General features: G+C 35.6%; 3 protein-coding genes across 4 annotated transcripts; 1 reads left to right on the forward strand and 2 right to left on the reverse strand.

Moving 5' to 3' along the window:
* Nucleotides 1–46: 46 nt before the first annotated feature.
* Nucleotides 47–3,428, reverse strand: LOC149392372 (BEL1-like homeodomain protein 3). The gene is made up of 5 exons (XM_089620567.1): nucleotides 3,234–3,428; nucleotides 2,038–2,875; nucleotides 1,188–1,561; nucleotides 1,041–1,101; nucleotides 47–952 (listed from the first exon to the last, which is right to left on the reverse strand). The coding sequence occupies exons 2-5, from the start codon at nucleotides 2,710–2,712 to the stop codon at nucleotides 467–469; spliced, it is 1,596 nt and encodes a 531-aa protein (XP_089476693.1). The 5' UTR covers nucleotides 2,713–2,875; nucleotides 3,234–3,428; the 3' UTR covers nucleotides 47–466.
* Nucleotides 3,429–5,567: 2,139 nt separating this feature from the next.
* LOC149392373 (Tetrapyrrole (Corrin/Porphyrin) Methylase) lies at nucleotides 5,568–7,996 on the forward strand. Of its 2 annotated transcripts, none has more exons than XM_089620572.1 (10): nucleotides 5,568–5,748; nucleotides 5,816–5,883; nucleotides 5,954–6,050; nucleotides 6,135–6,263; nucleotides 6,449–6,557; nucleotides 6,651–6,795; nucleotides 6,888–6,930; nucleotides 7,241–7,414; nucleotides 7,493–7,645; nucleotides 7,745–7,996. In XM_089620572.1, the coding sequence occupies exons 1-9, from the start codon at nucleotides 5,611–5,613 to the stop codon at nucleotides 7,616–7,618; spliced, it is 1,029 nt and encodes a 342-aa protein (XP_089476698.1). In that variant the 5' UTR covers nucleotides 5,568–5,610; the 3' UTR covers nucleotides 7,619–7,645; nucleotides 7,745–7,996. The 2 variants fall into 2 exon arrangements, with proteins under 2 accessions (XP_089476698.1, XP_089476697.1); XM_089620571.1 differs by having other exon boundaries at nucleotides 7,736–7,994.
* A 335-nt stretch (nucleotides 7,997–8,331) lies between these two features.
* On the reverse strand, nucleotides 8,332–13,351 carry CKX5 (cytokinin oxidase 5). Its single transcript, XM_089620569.1, has 5 exons — nucleotides 12,526–13,351; nucleotides 11,749–11,876; nucleotides 11,116–11,391; nucleotides 9,466–9,728; nucleotides 8,332–8,856 (listed from the first exon to the last, which is right to left on the reverse strand). The coding sequence occupies exons 1-5, from the start codon at nucleotides 13,103–13,105 to the stop codon at nucleotides 8,535–8,537; spliced, it is 1,569 nt and encodes a 522-aa protein (XP_089476695.1). The 5' UTR covers nucleotides 13,106–13,351; the 3' UTR covers nucleotides 8,332–8,534.
* Nucleotides 13,352–16,752: the final 3,401 nt, after the last annotated feature.

Consider the following 16,752-nt stretch of genomic DNA (forward strand, 5'->3'; position numbering starts at 1 on the left):
TATTGATGCAAGTATACAAATTTCGCTTTCAAAAAGAAAAAAGAAAGAAAGAAAAACCGATTCCATTTCACACATATAATATAACGGTAACGAATAACAACACATATGTAATAAAACGACGTCACACGTAATTATTTATTGTAGATTTGGTTCAAGCTATGCCTTTACAAACTTGAGTCATATGTGAAAGTATGTATCTATATATCTCTACATCAATTATATATTATACAAATTACAGCTCTCTAACCAACGAACACCTAAAAAAAAAGAAAAGAAAAAGACAATGCCCGAAAGCAACAGCACAGATCATTTCGAGCTTTCTTTTTAAATCTTTTTGGTTTCCGAAACCCTGAAGTAACGTCAGAGAAATAGCTACCGAAAATTCAATGTCCTTTTTTTTTTATTATTACTGTTTTATTTATTTATATCATATATTTACTTTTAATCCCTAATTTGTTTGTTTCAGTCACAAAACGAAATCGCGAAACAGATGAGTCGGATTTGTGTCGCCGAACCTGCTTCCCTGCTGTTGCTGCTGCTGAAATTCGCCGCCAGCTGGCTTGATCGAGTGGGACCCACCCGGTGCCAGCGCGGCAAATCCGTCGCTGTCGCAGCGGCGGAGCTCCAGCGCGAGCGACACGTGGCGTCGGGCGTCCTCGTCGCGGCGGTCGCTGTCGTTTTCGGCGTCGAAGAAGAGGTGGCCGTGAAGGAACTGCGTCGTTTCCGAGTCGATGACGTGGCTCTCCTCAATATTCATCGCCGGTGGTTCTAACAATTCCAACTTATTATTATTATTATTATTATTATTTTGATTGTGATCGTGTTGTGGTGGTGAAGAGGAAGAAGATCGATTCTGGTTCATCTTCTCAAAGTCGTTGAATTCCTCTTTGTACATCTCTTCCACCATTGGCTTCCATAGCCGTACTCTCGCATTTATGAACCAGTTCGCTACCTGGAATGAATCATCAAAATTCAAATTAGGTCAAAAATGTCCAAAATCAGATTCAATTAGCGACATTTTTGTCCAAAACTGTGATTACCTGCTTTGTGGTCAGTCCAGTCTGTTTTGCTAACACGGCCTTCTCCGATTCTTTCGGGTACCTAAAACAACAAAGAATTCAGATCAATCTGAAAGCCCAAATTGAATTCAAGAAATCGTGTGTTTTTGGGAAGAAAAAAAATCGTACGGATGAAGAAAATGTTCGAAGAGCCAAGATCGGAGAATGGTGACGGAGGTTTCTGGGAGACCTCTCTGAGGCCGCCAGGCGTGTCTCATGGCGGAGAGGTGAGTCAACCCTCTTTCTTGCCTCAGCTTCAGGTCAACGTATCGGAGCCGTGGGATTGAGCCGTTGATGACTCCTGAGCTTTCTTGCTCCCCAAGCTTTCTCTGCACGGCTTGGATTTGGGCGGCGATCGCGTCTCTCAGGCACCGGAAGTGGCGGGATATCGTTTTCCGGGCCAGAACGGTGTACGGCTCGGCCGCCCCGCGACCCGCCACGTTGTCCAAAAACGACGTCACCGTTTGCATTTGGTGATAGTATTGCTTGTACTTCTTGTCTATCTAATATTGATCGTTGCCAAAAAAAAAAAAAAAAAGTCAACAGATTGTAGCCCAAGTTATTCATTATTCATTTGCAAAAAAAAATCAATTAAAATCAAACCAGAGCGAAAAAAACATGTCAGATACTTATAAATTCATTTTGGTTGACTATCAAACAAACACCAATCAAGAATTTGAATTTTCCTTACATTTAAATTCAGATTTTATTTTCCATCGCAAAAGGTAATTTAACAAAAAGAAGGCCTGAAATGATCTAATATTAATGGCAGACTAATTTGAAATAGGAAAAAGAAAAAAACCCTTTAGTTTAGAGGACTTATTTCATCGAAGCGGCAGAGTAATTTGAATTTTTCTTACATGTAAATTCAAATTTTTATTTTCCATCCTCAATACAAGCGCTAAATCCCCACATTTGTAATTACTTGAAGAGTAATTTGAAATAGAAAAAAAAAAAATCTATAGATTAGAGGACTTACTTCATCCAACATGGTCATAAGCTTGGTCTTCTTGCTCTGCAAATCCTGCTTTCCCGCCGAAGAAATCTCGCACGTCGAGTTCGCGCTTGACTCGCTAGGATCGCTCGATTTTGCTGCCACGTCATCAATCATTCCCGCGTTGGCGGTCCCATCAAGCTTGTGGCGTTTGTTCGTCTTTACCAAAGCCCTTCGCACATTCACGATCTCGTCGAGCAAACCCTCCACGGCTTTTAGGTACTTAGAATTCGCCAACGCATTATTATTACCATAATTACCCCCGAAACCCGAGGCTTGTTCATGGTACGAAATATTATTATTGCCGAAACCCTCAATCTTCATATTGCCGATGAAATTCCCTCCGTACGACGCATTGTTGAAGCAATCATTGACCCCGAAATCCGAAGAAAGAGAGTCGATTTCCTTGCCGAGGCTAAGAGACAATCCGTGTCCCGCGAAGTTCACATTATTATTATTATTGTTATTGTTGTGTTCGATGGGAACGAACATTGCGTCGCTTCGAGGGTCGATGAACGATCCTCCGTGGTGGGCCGGGGCTTGGTTCATGTACATCATCTCTCGCATAGGATCGGGACACATGGCAAATTGACCACCGTCGATGAAAGCCGTGGGCGATTCGCATTTTTTATTGCTTAGATTTTCCAAATACGTTGCCATGATGAAAAATCTCTCTCTCTCTCTCTGTAGTATTGATTTCTTTCCTTAGTGCTCTTCACGTACCAAATATATTTGCTTTGAAATGGAAATTGAATTATCCTCCAATTAATATTAAATATTAATATTCCAGTTGCCCATCTCTAGATCAGCTGATTTCATAGTCCTGAAGTTATACAAATCATCAGTTTATGTAGTTAGTTTATTAATAAATAACTATGAATGAAATTAATCCTAATAGGTTTAAGATCGTCAAGACTTATCATAATTCTAAAGATTGTGAATTAATTCCGAAACTAGTATATGGCAATTTTCGATTTCCCAAAAATTCAGAATTATAAGCAAAATCATAAAATCAACACATGAATCCATGAAAAAGAAAATAGTATTCGACTAAATAAAACCACAATCTAATCAATATCCCAGAAGCTTATAATATCAACAAGATATCATTAGGTTATCAAAATGTTCGGATCATCAAGATATCATCAAATACACCATGGAAAAAGAGAGAAATACTGAACCTGAAAACTGTAGCGAAAGAAGATGATGGAAGTGAGAGGAAGCTATTTGGGAAATTTCGAAAGTCGTCCAAACGAAAGCTCTCTCCGTAAAAATAGAGACAAAAAAAAAGTAATAATAAGAAAAAGAAAGGAGAGATATATAAGTTATAGCAAAGTCTCAGTCCCAAACAAAAACCAAACTCCTTATCATTGGAACAACGGCACCAACTCAACCAATAATAATGTTATCTTATTATTCAATAATTTGACATTTCTTTCTTATAATATTAACTATACTACAGCAAGTACCAACCGCAACATTTTATTATATCTATAATGTTTATTTGTTACGGGGTTTGATTAAAATTAACTAATTGTGTGAATTAGTTTTATTTAAATATATTTATCAGGGTGTCACTGCACACGTGTGAAAAACACATACGTTATCACACCAAAAACGCGTTAGAAAGTTCCACGAGAATTAAATATAAAATTTAAGGAAAGAAAAAAAAAATTAGGGTTCAACGAATATGTATTTGTCTGGTGATGGTGGTGGTGGTTGTTTTGTTTGCTTAAGAGGGTTCAAACCCTAACCACCAGTTGGTAGACCAATAACTCCCTCTTAAACCCTCTTTCAACGCATAATATTGCTTCCATCAAAACATATATTAGACTGCGAAGCATCTCCAAACTTTCTACTCGCTCCTTAATTATTATTAATATTATTTTCTATATTTATTGTTTATCTTCACCCATACAAAAAAAAAAAAAAAAAAAGAAGCAAAATCAAATCAAATCTGGTTCGGATACTTGCTAAGATTCGAGCAACGAACTCCTTAGTTTAACTGTATACTATATATTACAGATAAAATACAAACCTACCGCGCAGTAAAATAAAACAACCGCAATACGTACAGTAGTTTTTATTTTATTTTTTATTTATGTAATAAATATAAATATATGCGTTGAATTTTAAAAGTAACGAAGCAGCAAGCTGTAACGGGGAGCACTTTTTACGTCACGTATAAATAACGGCTACACTACTGCTAACTATAAGATGAGAAAATAACAGCTGATTTTTTTTATATTAAAACGATATGGCAAAGTAAACGACAATGACCATAGAAACGACAATGACATTGATAAAGTCGCTATTACTAGTAAAAATAAAATAGAAATTGAATCAACTACCACCATCTGATAATTTTTTTTTTCAATTTTTCACAAAAAAACTTAATTTAACCAAAAATACTACTAAATCACTTGTACAAATACAATTTTACTCCCAACAATTAATGTCAATAATTTATGTCAATTATGTCGATTGTTGATATCTATATTAACAAACAGAGAACCCAAAACTCAAAGATGTCAATAGTAGATATCAATTGTTGACATATATGTCAATAATAGATGTCAATGATTGACATCATATTTAGAGTAAAATTGTAATTGTGCAAGTGACTTACTAGTATTTTTGGTTAAATTAAGTTTTTTGTGAAAAATTGAAAAAAAAAACTTCTCAAATAGTGGTAGTTGAGGCAATTTCTCAAAATAAAATGACAACAAAAATGAAGAACCATAAAAAAAGTAATATGTCCATTTCTGAAGGCTACAACTGAAGAAGAAAATATCTAAGATATATATCTAACTTTTTATCCGGTCCTGATTTTTGTGTTGAAATTTTGTGGGTTTTTTTTATTTTTATTTTTTTTTTATTTTTTTACCAACTAAACAGTGTTGATATGAGCCAATTGAGATATACATGATAAAAGTGTTCAAAATCATATCCCTATAAAATAGAAACTGAAAATGTCACCAAACTTTAAGATGTCTAGTAAACAATTAGCTAGCTATAAACAGTATATCAACGGATATTCAATATATCCCTAGTAAACAATTGTTGCTGAACTGTTCTACTTAACTGTGTAAGAAAGAACATTAATTAGATTACAATTAGCTAGCTATGGATGGGGATTATATTCGTTGTACGGGACCTACGGGTTGTATATGTTATATCATTTATATTTTCTTTTCCCTTATAATTATAAATCTCCATTGGATTGTAAATTTCCATTTTCTTTGAATATATTTTTTTGTTAGTTGAAATGATATTCCAATAAAAAAAAATACAAAACACGTGAAAAATTCTTTAAATAAATAAGAAAATATCCTTACTTCTTCTAGCTTCTCCAAGTCCAACTATCTGACCAATTCACCAACCAAAAAGAAACACGTTACGTGGCTATACCATGTCGTCGTTCATTTCCGTTCACACGACTCGTCGTCGTTCATCTCCATTCACACGACATGTCGTTTTATACTACACGCGGTAACACTTTTTGCTCTGAAAATCAAAATCAGAACACAAGAGGCGAGAGATAATACAAACGGCAAAATGTTAACGCGCCGAATTCCTTCTCCGGCGATATCTCTGACCAACCAGGCTCTTTCCCGGCGGCGATTCGCGTATCGTAAAACCACCGTTCTCGCTTTTTGTTCCACTACTCAACCCGAAGAATCCTCAAAGCGCACTGTAAGTGAAGACCGAAACTTTTCTCTTCAGCTTTACTTTGCCTGATTCGCTAGCGCTATATTCGCAGAGTCCTCTGAAGCCTGGGCTGTATCTCGTGGGGACGCCGATCGGAAACCTCGAAGACATAACTTTACGGTACTTCAATGGCTACATTTCTGTACGGTGAAAACTGAAAGCGATAGATTTAATCTCCGATTTATTTCAGGGCTTTGCGCGTGTTGAAATCGGCGAGCGTGGTTCTCTCAGAGGACACGAGGCATTCAGGGAAGTTGATGCAGCACTACGACATCAAAACCCCCCTTGTAAAGGCTTGCTTCAATCTCCGAGAGACTCCGAGTTAGGTTATGTCAGTAATTCCATTAATTTGTCCTGTTTTAGATGTACAGCTGAGCTATCACAAGTTCAATGAGTTCCAAAGGGGACAATCGGTGCTGAAGAGGCTCAAGGAAGGCGAGATTGTCGCTCTGATAAGCGACGCTGGGACACCTGGCATTTCCGATCCCGGCACCGAATTGGTGAGCTTTTAATGTTTTTTCGTCATCAATTTTTGTTATATTTCGATGGAGAGCAAAAATTTGAAGAAAAAAATGTAAGGATTAATCAAAGTAAAGGAAGTCCTCAAGGAAAGAGAATAGGATTCCAAGTGCGATGTTCCATGAAAATCTCCTGTATATTGAATTTTCCGGTCCTCAAAATTTAGGCGAAACTCTGTGTCAGCGAGAACATACCCGTTGTTCCGATCCCTGGTCCGTGCGCTTTCATCTCTGCGCTCTCGGCCTCCGGTCTCGACACCGACGAGTTTTCCTTTGGTGGGTTTCGTGATCTCTTCATGCTATAGCTTTTAGGTTTAGGACTTTAACATTTACCCTAAAGCGTAATAAAATTTGAATTTGGACATATAGTTGGGTTTCTCTCAAAGCACAATAGCTCAAGAAAGGAGAGGCTGATGATATCAGCGCACGAGACCAAGACACAAGTGTTCTACGTGCCGCCACATAAACTCGGCCAGTTCCTCGAAGAGACGTCTTTGATGTTTGGTGATTCAAGGTAATTCTACTTCTTTTTTCCATATATATTTATATAAACTCATACAAACTTTTATTAGTTACGATGATTGATTATCTGTTACGGTGTCGCAGGCGATGTGTCATAGCTCGCGAGATAACAAAACTACATGAACAGGTATAGCTTTTTTCCTTCCTTCTTGTCTATGGAATTTATCTTCCCTTATTGCCATTGTTACGAAGTTTGGATAGTATTGATCAGACCTTCGGGTATTTTTCGAGACCCAGAGCTCTCCACAATTCTTTTCTCAACAATTCGTCACAAAAATGATTAGATGCCTTTCTCCCACAATTCCCTCCTATTTAATATGAGTAATAAAACTTACAATAAGACTATATTTTTACCCCTTAAGTATCTATTATCAACCCACTCCAAACTTGTCTCACCTTTAGCTATTCGTATGATATATGTACTTTTCTTTCTCCAGTTTTGGCGCGGTACTTTGAAGGAAGCTAAAGAAGCGTTTTTAAGTCATCAGCCAAAAGGCGAAATCACTCTATTGATCGAAGGGAAAACGAGTGCCATCGCTGAAACTCCGTCGGAGGCTGATGTGGAGAACGAGCTGAACAATCTGATCTCTAGTGGGCACAGCCTTTCCAATGTAAGGCTTTCTCTCCCAATCCTTAACTAAAATCTCGAGATAACCGACTGTTGCATGTGAAAAACCTTTATTATTCAGGCTGTCAAGTTAGTGGCTAGTGTGACTTCCGTGACAAGGAAGACCGTTTATTCGATTGCGTTGAGAAAATGTCGGAAGCAAAGTCATTCGGGGGTTGATGATCTCGGCTCGTCCAATGCCAAGTGAAGACCACTATCGCTCGAGGACCTCGAGGTACCATCAGAATCCTGATTTTGTATAGTCAACTCCATTTGTAGTGTTCCCACTAAATTCTCTAGCAATTTCTTATTTTGATGCCTTCAGTTCAACCAGGTGCTAAACTTTGGAGCGAAGCAAGTGTGTCTTCTGTACTACATTTGTAAAACAGGTTTTGGTTGTTTTTAGGATGGGGTGAATTTTTTTTATTTATTATTATCATGTAGTCATAGAGCAGACAGCAGAGAGCCAAATCCCATTTTGAATAGAATATTTACGGCTTGTTACTTTAATTTAATTACGAGTTCACATAAGTGATTGCTTCATAGCTTACAAAGGTTTAGCATATTCAAACTCAAACTTGAAAAATGTGAGACAAGACACTTCTTTATCACTAACTAAAACTGGTCATGTAAAACCACTGGTCCCGTCTCACATTTTGCAGGAAATGGGACTCCCGGAACCGTAAAAAATAGTCGAGAAATCCCGAAACTATTTTTTACTGTACCACGACTTTCTTGTACCATATTTTACGGTTCCGAGATTCTCATATTTTCCATATTTTTTTTTACTTTAATCAATGCAATTGATTAAAAAAAAAAAAAATTCCCTATTTATAATTAAAAAAAAATACAACTTAAAAAAAATGATACTAAATGATCCTAAAGGATGATTTCGGTTCCGTCTCATTTTCCGAATAGTACATTTCCTGAATAGTACAGGGACAAAAGTCTCGGTACCACATTTTATAATATGATTTTTTTTTCTTTCCATTTCTCATTTCAAAAATTAATAAAAGAAAAACCCAACTTTGCACCTTCACTTTCTAGTTAAGCTCGATCTGGTAATATATATACAGGGACTACTTCTAAACTAGCAATAATCTAGGCATCAAAAAAGAAAAACATCAGAAAGAAGCTTGATGAAGTGTGTTAGGGGAGAAAATGCGCTGGCCAGTAGCTAAGATGTGGTGAGGGTCGAACTCCATCTTCCGCCTCTGAAACCGGGCCCACTTTTCCGGGCCGAAGTGGTGGGCCCATTCTTGCTGGCCCGTGTAGTGTGGTAGGTATTGTTTTGCCTTAATACCCTCGTCGGCGCAGAATTTCAGTATACGGCGGTTCTGCTCCTGTAATTGCTCCAAATCCCCACTCTCCACCGCCGATCTCAACAGCGCCACCAAATAGAACACCTCTTCCTCCGGCGTCACCGCCGAGCTCCGATCGTCCCACCTTCAGTAATAAATTAATCATTTAGTTGACATTAATAATAATTGGAAAAAATATTAAAGATGACAAGTTTTGCTAATAATATTGGGACCCATTTGCCTATATGTTTTGACCAATTGGTGGATTGGTAATGGGTACGTTGTTAACATGATAGAGAACTATATATAAAATAACCATGCTAGGTTGGAAAATATATATTAAACAAATAAATAAATCAATGGTTTCCTCAAGTCCCCACATAAAAGATTTCCATTCTGACATGAAAGGATATATTTTCTTCCACCACAGTCGTTCTTGTTGGAATCATCCAAAACACCAACACTTGAACTAAATATAATAAGGTCGAAAATGCTAGTCACCAAATTATTCGATTAATAAAAACAAAATTGTGAATCTTTCGTCTATCTATTCTTGACCAATCACGCTTGTTTAGAAAACTGACCGTGACATGATGCGCTATTGTGTTACTCATCAGTGCATGATAATAAGGAACAATGTACTATGCAAATTGTTTTCAGTGTCGCGCGTGGATTCATATTTTAATTAATTAATCAGATGATTAATAATGAAGAGTGATGAGATAATAATAATAATAATAATAGAACAACTCACTTGTCGTTGTTCATGGGGTAGATGAGGATGGGCCCACTAGTCTTGTTGCCCAAGATGGTCTTGAAAACACCATTGTCAAAGTCAGAAATCCTTGACTTGGGAACAAAAAGGTTGAACCAAGGGTGTGCCACGTCCCACAGACCCTTGGACCGGAGTTTCAACTCGGCCTTGTGAACCCGGTCCAAGAAGTCCACGTAAGCAAGGTCAGTCGTGAACACCGATGAAGGTATGAACTCTAGTCTCTTCAACAACGCCTCTATTTCCTGTGTGCATGTGTCCAAAAGAAAAAAGTTCATTAACCAGATTAATTAATTAAAATTAAGTACATTATTCAATGTAACACATTTTAAAAGAAATCTGATATGGACTAGACAAAACTGTTGCTTTTGCCAGGATATGTTCAATCTTTATTATCCTATATCTATATATTATATTATATTATATTCGTAGAAGGAATAATTGGTGTGGGTGGGTTGGACGAGAGATTTGGTAGAGTATATTTCACAACGAAATACTACAATAATAAAAGTTACGTTCGATCTTAGGATTTTTTTAAGGGAATAATAAATCACGGAAGATCTTCTTCCATGTTTTTATCCGTATGTTTATTCTATTTCATACGTAACTTATTGCACACATATATATACAATATATTAATACACTTCATCAAACAAGAAACAAGAAGACTCAATCATATGATCTAGACCATGTGGGGCTAACATGAAATTGATTGGCTAATAGTTGATTACGCCTAGTGGAATTAGATAGATATGTACACGACAATAAAGAGCAAGACATTGAAGTCAAAAAGTAAATATTTTGTACTACTAACTATTCTTGACCTTAAAAGGCTTAAACCCAAGAATAAGCTTAGAAGCTGGTACAAGTTAAAGACTTGTGGATTAATTTAGAAAGAACATTAATAGTCAAGAGACGCAACATTAATAACTCCGTGTTGCTTTTATCACTAGACATGACACCAAACGTTAAATATACACAATGGTCCCCAAAAAAAAAAAAACATTAAATACGCACGATAAGCCAAATTCCTAAAAAATAGACCTCGTGTACGTACTGTATTTGACACATTTGTAAATACAAGCTATCATATTTATGCTCTTTCGTGTATATTTGTGATGTCAAAGACAAAATTAAAAACATTTTGTCATTTAACCAATCAAATTGTACTCCTTTTTAAAATAACATAAAATAAAATAAAACTCGGATGCTCTAACTTATATTATAGGGCCCACTAGAATGAAGAGTAATTGTCTAACTACAGCTTGCAAAATTAGTCGTATTTAGAAGGCAGTTTTGCTTTCATTAAGACTGGAATGTCACAACTCACAACCGCTTAATTAGGTATTATTAGAGATATGATACAAGACCCACCAACTTTGAATATATCATACGATCTCTTAACATACTATCACTAATTATGATGTCAACTTAACAATTATATATATATATATATATATTTATTTTATATTTAAAATTTTCCCTAGGTCTTAATTACATTAAAAGTAGAATTAATTAATCAATTAATGAATTTTTTTTATCAACCACTGATTTAGTATCAATTAATGACATATATAACATTAAAATACGTCAAAGTTACCAAAGAAAGTTTAATTACATAAATATGTTTACCTGATCGACGTTCTCAGCATTGGATTCATTGTAATTTTTGGTGATCTCCAAGCAATATAATACGCCACCATCGGAGTTAATGGAGCTCAGTTTGACGGGGTTTTGTGGCGAAAAGAACGAGGACCTCCAATTATTGATGAGACCTTCGTCAACAATAACGAAACCCTCAACATAATCGAATCTTTTTGAATCGGGTTGTCCATGCAAAGATATGAGAAGTTCTTGGTCTTTTGTAAACGACGAGAAATTCGAGTACAGTACCCGAATCCATCTAACCTGTATTTTTTATACATGTGGAACAATATTAATAGCAAATTAACACCAAAGGAGAGAGAGAGAGATATAGAAAAGAAAAATGACGCGTCAACAACAATGCCAGCTATACAACAGCAGGTTGAATAATGACGTTTAAAAATTACAGCTTTTTACGGATCCAAATTAAAAACAAAACGCCGTTGAACTGGGAAGGCTTTTAACGTTAAAAAAACAATACACACCACCTGAAAATCATTTTTAAAAAAATAGTAAAAAAGAGCACTACGACTACGCTACAGAAATATATTCTTACCCTTTTGATAATCATTTTCAAAAAAGTAATAAAGAGCACTACGCTACAGAAATATATATTCTTACCCTTTTAGGAGCTGGTTCAAGAGCGATTCTAGCCCTAGTTATGATTCCGAATTGCCCTAGTCCTCCGAGAACAGCGTGGAAAAGCTCTGAATTTTTCTCCTCCGAACATGTCAAGAGCTCACCTTTACCTGTTTACGAAAAACAAAACAACATATTCTTCTGCTCAAATCTCGGGAAAATTAAAAAGCTCAACACCATTATAATAACAATCCGTACTTTTATTTATATATAAAAAATATAAATAAAAAGTTTAAACCACACGACACTAATAATGGCGGAATGTTCTACACTTCTACTTCTAAGCTCTAACTAATAATAAACCATATACACAACAAAGTACAAAACCCTATGTGAAATAATGCCCTTAAAATATAATATGCTAACGAACCAACAAGCAATATACATCCAAATACTATTTGTCTTGGAAGGCCATTAGTCTTCGTTTATTTAATCATAAACATATTGTTCATTAAAAAAAACAATTATAGCTTTAATTAATATAAAAAAAAATATAAAAAATCGCGCCATGCTTGATCTATAGTACAGAAAAAAAAAAGACATAAAAACCGAAAAATGAAAGCACACGGGGAGCGAATCATGCATGCAGAGATTAGTTGCTGACATAGAAAGTACCACTGCGACCAGATCAAACCCAAATAAAAAAAATAAAAAAAAGGACTATGAGGAACAGAGTTCAAAGTACAAATAACCCAAATAAAACATGAAATATATGTAAACTAAAGTAATAAATAGATAAATATATATATATTTATATACCTGTGACAACGTCGAGTTCATGGACGTTACGAATCTGAGGACCGTGGTTGAAAGTTTGACCGCTGATCCCGGCGTTGGAGAGAGTACCGCCAACGGTCAAGTACAAGTAATCGGTCCACGATTTTGGCGCCAAACCGTGGTCAAGAGTGGCGTTCAAAACGTCGATCCACAACTCGCCTCCCCACACGTCCACGTACCTCTCCTTCTCCCAAACCCTAGGCGGAGCCGAAGCCGAAGCCGAGCCGCCGGACATTTCCATCACCAAGCCGCCAGCCGCCATCGCCTGGCCGTTGATGGAGTGGCCGTGCCCGCGAGCCGATATCGCCACCCGCGCCGCCGCCGCCGCGCGGACCGCCCGCGCCACGTCATCGGCCGACGCCGGGTGAAGAACCGCCATCGGCTCGGCTCGCGCCATCATCCCGAAGTCCGACGAGGCTGTTTTGATGTCCGCCGTGTCGAGGCTGAGCAGGCCGTCGGCGCCGAGTCGGAGGAGCGAGTCTGTGGGGTCCACCGTGAGCCCGATGGTCACGATCAGTCTACAGATCGCTAGCGTTAATAAAATGAGCTTGTTCTTAGCCATGTTCTTGCTTCAGTTCTCTCTCTCTCTCTCTCTCTCTCTCTGGATTTGGTGAAGGATCAGTGTTATATACAGATATAGATATATTAAATGCGAGGAAGGGAACAAAATCTTGTGGCAGCGTTGTGGGTGTAACGTAAGCTTGATTACGCTTTTAAGATCATCTACGCAACATGCACAGATTCTTTCTCTCTCTCTCTCTCTATATATTAAATATCAATATGGGTTTTTTTTTTATGATTTTGCTCGTTCTCTCTGTGTGTGGGTGTCCAGAATATAACATACAAGTCCTCAATTTATAGGACAAAGAAAAGAGAGAAGAGGTGTAGTGGGGTCCACGAGACACGTGGCCATTCACATGGTCGGCATGAGGAGACACGTGTGAGGGAAAAGAGATGTACAGTTTTGGACCCACAGCGAGGTGGGACCCAGAGAAGGATACGGAGGATCTGTGTGGGGACACGGGCGGGGAAGAGAGTTCACGTGGGTGCTGTGAGAGACACTCTGCAACCAAGTTTACCATAAATGCCCTTTTCCATAACTTTTTTTTTTTCTTCTTCATTTTAGTAGCTTAATATAACAAGGCTATAATTAGCTATCACATTATTAAAAAAAACAAAAAAACTTTTAGTGCCCGAAAGAGTAATATATAAACTAACGGAAATCATCTTTGGCACGGGTCACGATCACTCACGATCCACTCACATTTTGACACGTGGCAGCACAGTGCCACGTGTCAAAATGTGAGTGGATCGTGACGTGACCCGTGCCCAATAGCAATGCTCCAAATGATATTTTTTTTAGAAACACTCCACTACACAGAATGGACGATTATAATAACATTTATTAGCACATAAACAAATAAATATTCTAAATTTACAAAAAAAAAATATATATTCTACACTCTTATCTCTATGCCGTTTTTTTTTGGGTCTTCGCATCACAACAACTTCACAACGAAAGATATGGCATGCATTATGATGGATTATATTATATTCTTAGTAAGTATCCGTGCTTTCTAAGCTCATTTTTTTAAATTGATTCAATCTCTGTCGCAATCGCTGTGTGTTTACTGTATATACATATATATTTTTGTATCCGAGTCCCAAGAAAATCACAAAATCTATGCCTAGATTACATTACGCTAGTTATGGTTCGCCATAGTCATGAAGTTCATGATAAACAAATATAATAGTGCTTTTCTAAACAAATAAAAACAAGGGTGATGATCGTAGGCAGATATCTGGAGGGTAGTTAAATCTTAAATCAGTAGTTTTTATTTTAAATTTGCGATAAATATATAAAATACTAATAAAGCCAATAAACCAAGCGCAAGTGGCTGTTTTTGGTGACAACTTGATTGGTTTATCCTCCCATTTAATTATTATCCTCTCCAACTATGAAAATTAATTAATGAATCGCCTTTTTTTAATATTGATCAAGTGCAGTTTTTCTATTTGGGGTACTGATCAATTTCAATTTAATAATCTCAGAATACATCTTATACAAACAAGTCATTCGCTATTGGCGGCATTGACTGCGACTATATAGACTTTTTTTTTCTATATGATTTCTTATTTCTATAACATTACTTATTAAAAAAATTAAATTAAATATTTTAATGTCTCTGTAGGAGGACAGGACACAGAATGATCTACTAAAATAATAATAATAATGATAATAATCATATCTATTGTCTGTCTCTAACTCTCTGGTCCTATTTGGCAAGAACGAAAATCATTGAGTAATCAATTAATACTTGACTATTTATCAATAACTTTCACACATTTATAAATCTTGGACCACTTAATAATAATAGAAATGGTTTGTGCGTGTCACTGTATGAATGAGCCAATGTGGTCCGTCACATATACAATCCCCATCCCTTAGGAATAGTATTAATATAAGAGGAATTTGACAACAACAAAAAAAAGCTTCTATATTTTTTTATATAGTCCACGTTGTCATATAGAATTCGATCACATACGTATTTTTTAGCACAAAGTTTGGCAGTCGTGTATTTTATTGATGTTAGGTCCATTGGTTAGGTCTTCTCCAACTGTATAAATTAAATATTGCATTAATCTTTATTTGCAACAGATCAGCGTGACCAATATGTTAATTGCCTCAATTGTTCTACATGCTTGATTTGATCAAGAATATATAATTCTCAGTCGTTTCATTTGTCATTTTTATTGATGACGAGAAGAAAATTCTACAAATAGTATATCCTTCTTTACATAAACCAATATTGACTGGATCATTTTTAATCTCTCTCTGTCTTCTATCCAAAATAGTAAATTATCATGCAAAATCACACGTCTTTTAACATTAGTGTAAATATTCTTTCATTTCTTAACTCTCCAGCGTTCTGCGTTCAGAGCGAATCGATGTATATTATTACTCTAGCACACAGTGCTTGATATGTCGTCAGTAATTAATCAATGTTTTTCATGGAAATAATTCATTTTTCTCCGAGTAACGGCCAACAAAAAAAGTATTTTTGTATCGTCATCTTTTTCCACGGTTATCTATGAATAGTGCATGCCTTTTCCATCAACGACCTTTTTTTTTTTTTTTTTTTTTTTTTTCATGTTTACCTGCACCATTCAATGCAAAATCAATATTTTTTTCCATGGAAAAGCATGGAAATTCCATAAAAGAAAGAGAACCTTTCAAAGTTTTTCCATATTTCTTAATAACTTATTTTTATATGTTTTATTTTTAAACAAATTTTTTTATATGTTATTTGTATTTGTTTGATCTAATGCATGCATATATTTTAATTAAATCTCTTTCATTCTAAGAAGGTTCGTGTGTTCAGTGCTTATTTGATTAAATTTGAAATTGAATTGCAATTTGAATGAAATTTTTAATTGAATCGAAATTTAAAAATACTAGTTTATTCTTGTATTTATTGATTCAAGATTCTATATTATTGATGCATGATGTGTAATTTTTAAATTATTATTGATGTATTTTTTAACAGTGTTTCAAATGCAGATATTTTTTTTGTGAAAATTGCTAAAATGTCAATGTGGCATTTCACGTAGTGCCAATCTAGGAACTTAAGAATATCAAATAAATTTTATCCAACTGAATAAACTAGTATTTTAAATTTATTCAATAGAGATTGTTTTGTAGTGTTTAAAATTAGTATTTCCTTATTTTAAATATTTAACTTTAAGCGTGAAACATGTTTGATGCATAGCTTTTTACTTTACATAAAACTATGTTTTTATTAATCTATTATGCAACATTTTTTCCATGCGATTTTGTATGGACGTGTTAATATTTAGTGGAAATGACATTTTTCATCAACATATCAAATTTTCATAAATCTTGAGGCTCGAAATGACCTACATATAGTGTATATATATAAGGTTAATACTATCAATAATTTGTTGTAACTAGCCATTCTCTTAGCTCTTTTTAACATTGTATCCAAAGTTTCATTTTATTAAAAAAAAAAAAAAGAGTTCATCATACTCGCATTAAATTAATTAATTAAAGAGTAAATTAATTTGTGCTTTAGTTAATTAATTTATTAGGGGTATATGGTGAGATATTTTTTCAATAAAATGAATTTTTAATTATTAAAAAAAATGGTGGATTATTGAGCTACGGAACTAATTATTCCTTATTATTTC

The sequence above is a fragment of the Urtica dioica genome, chromosome 7, assembly GCF_054948205.1.
Source record: "Urtica dioica subsp. dioica isolate 48M chromosome 7, U.dioica_male_clone48M_v1_H2, whole genome shotgun sequence".
Classification (NCBI taxonomy): domain Eukaryota; kingdom Viridiplantae; phylum Streptophyta; class Magnoliopsida; order Rosales; family Urticaceae; genus Urtica; species Urtica dioica.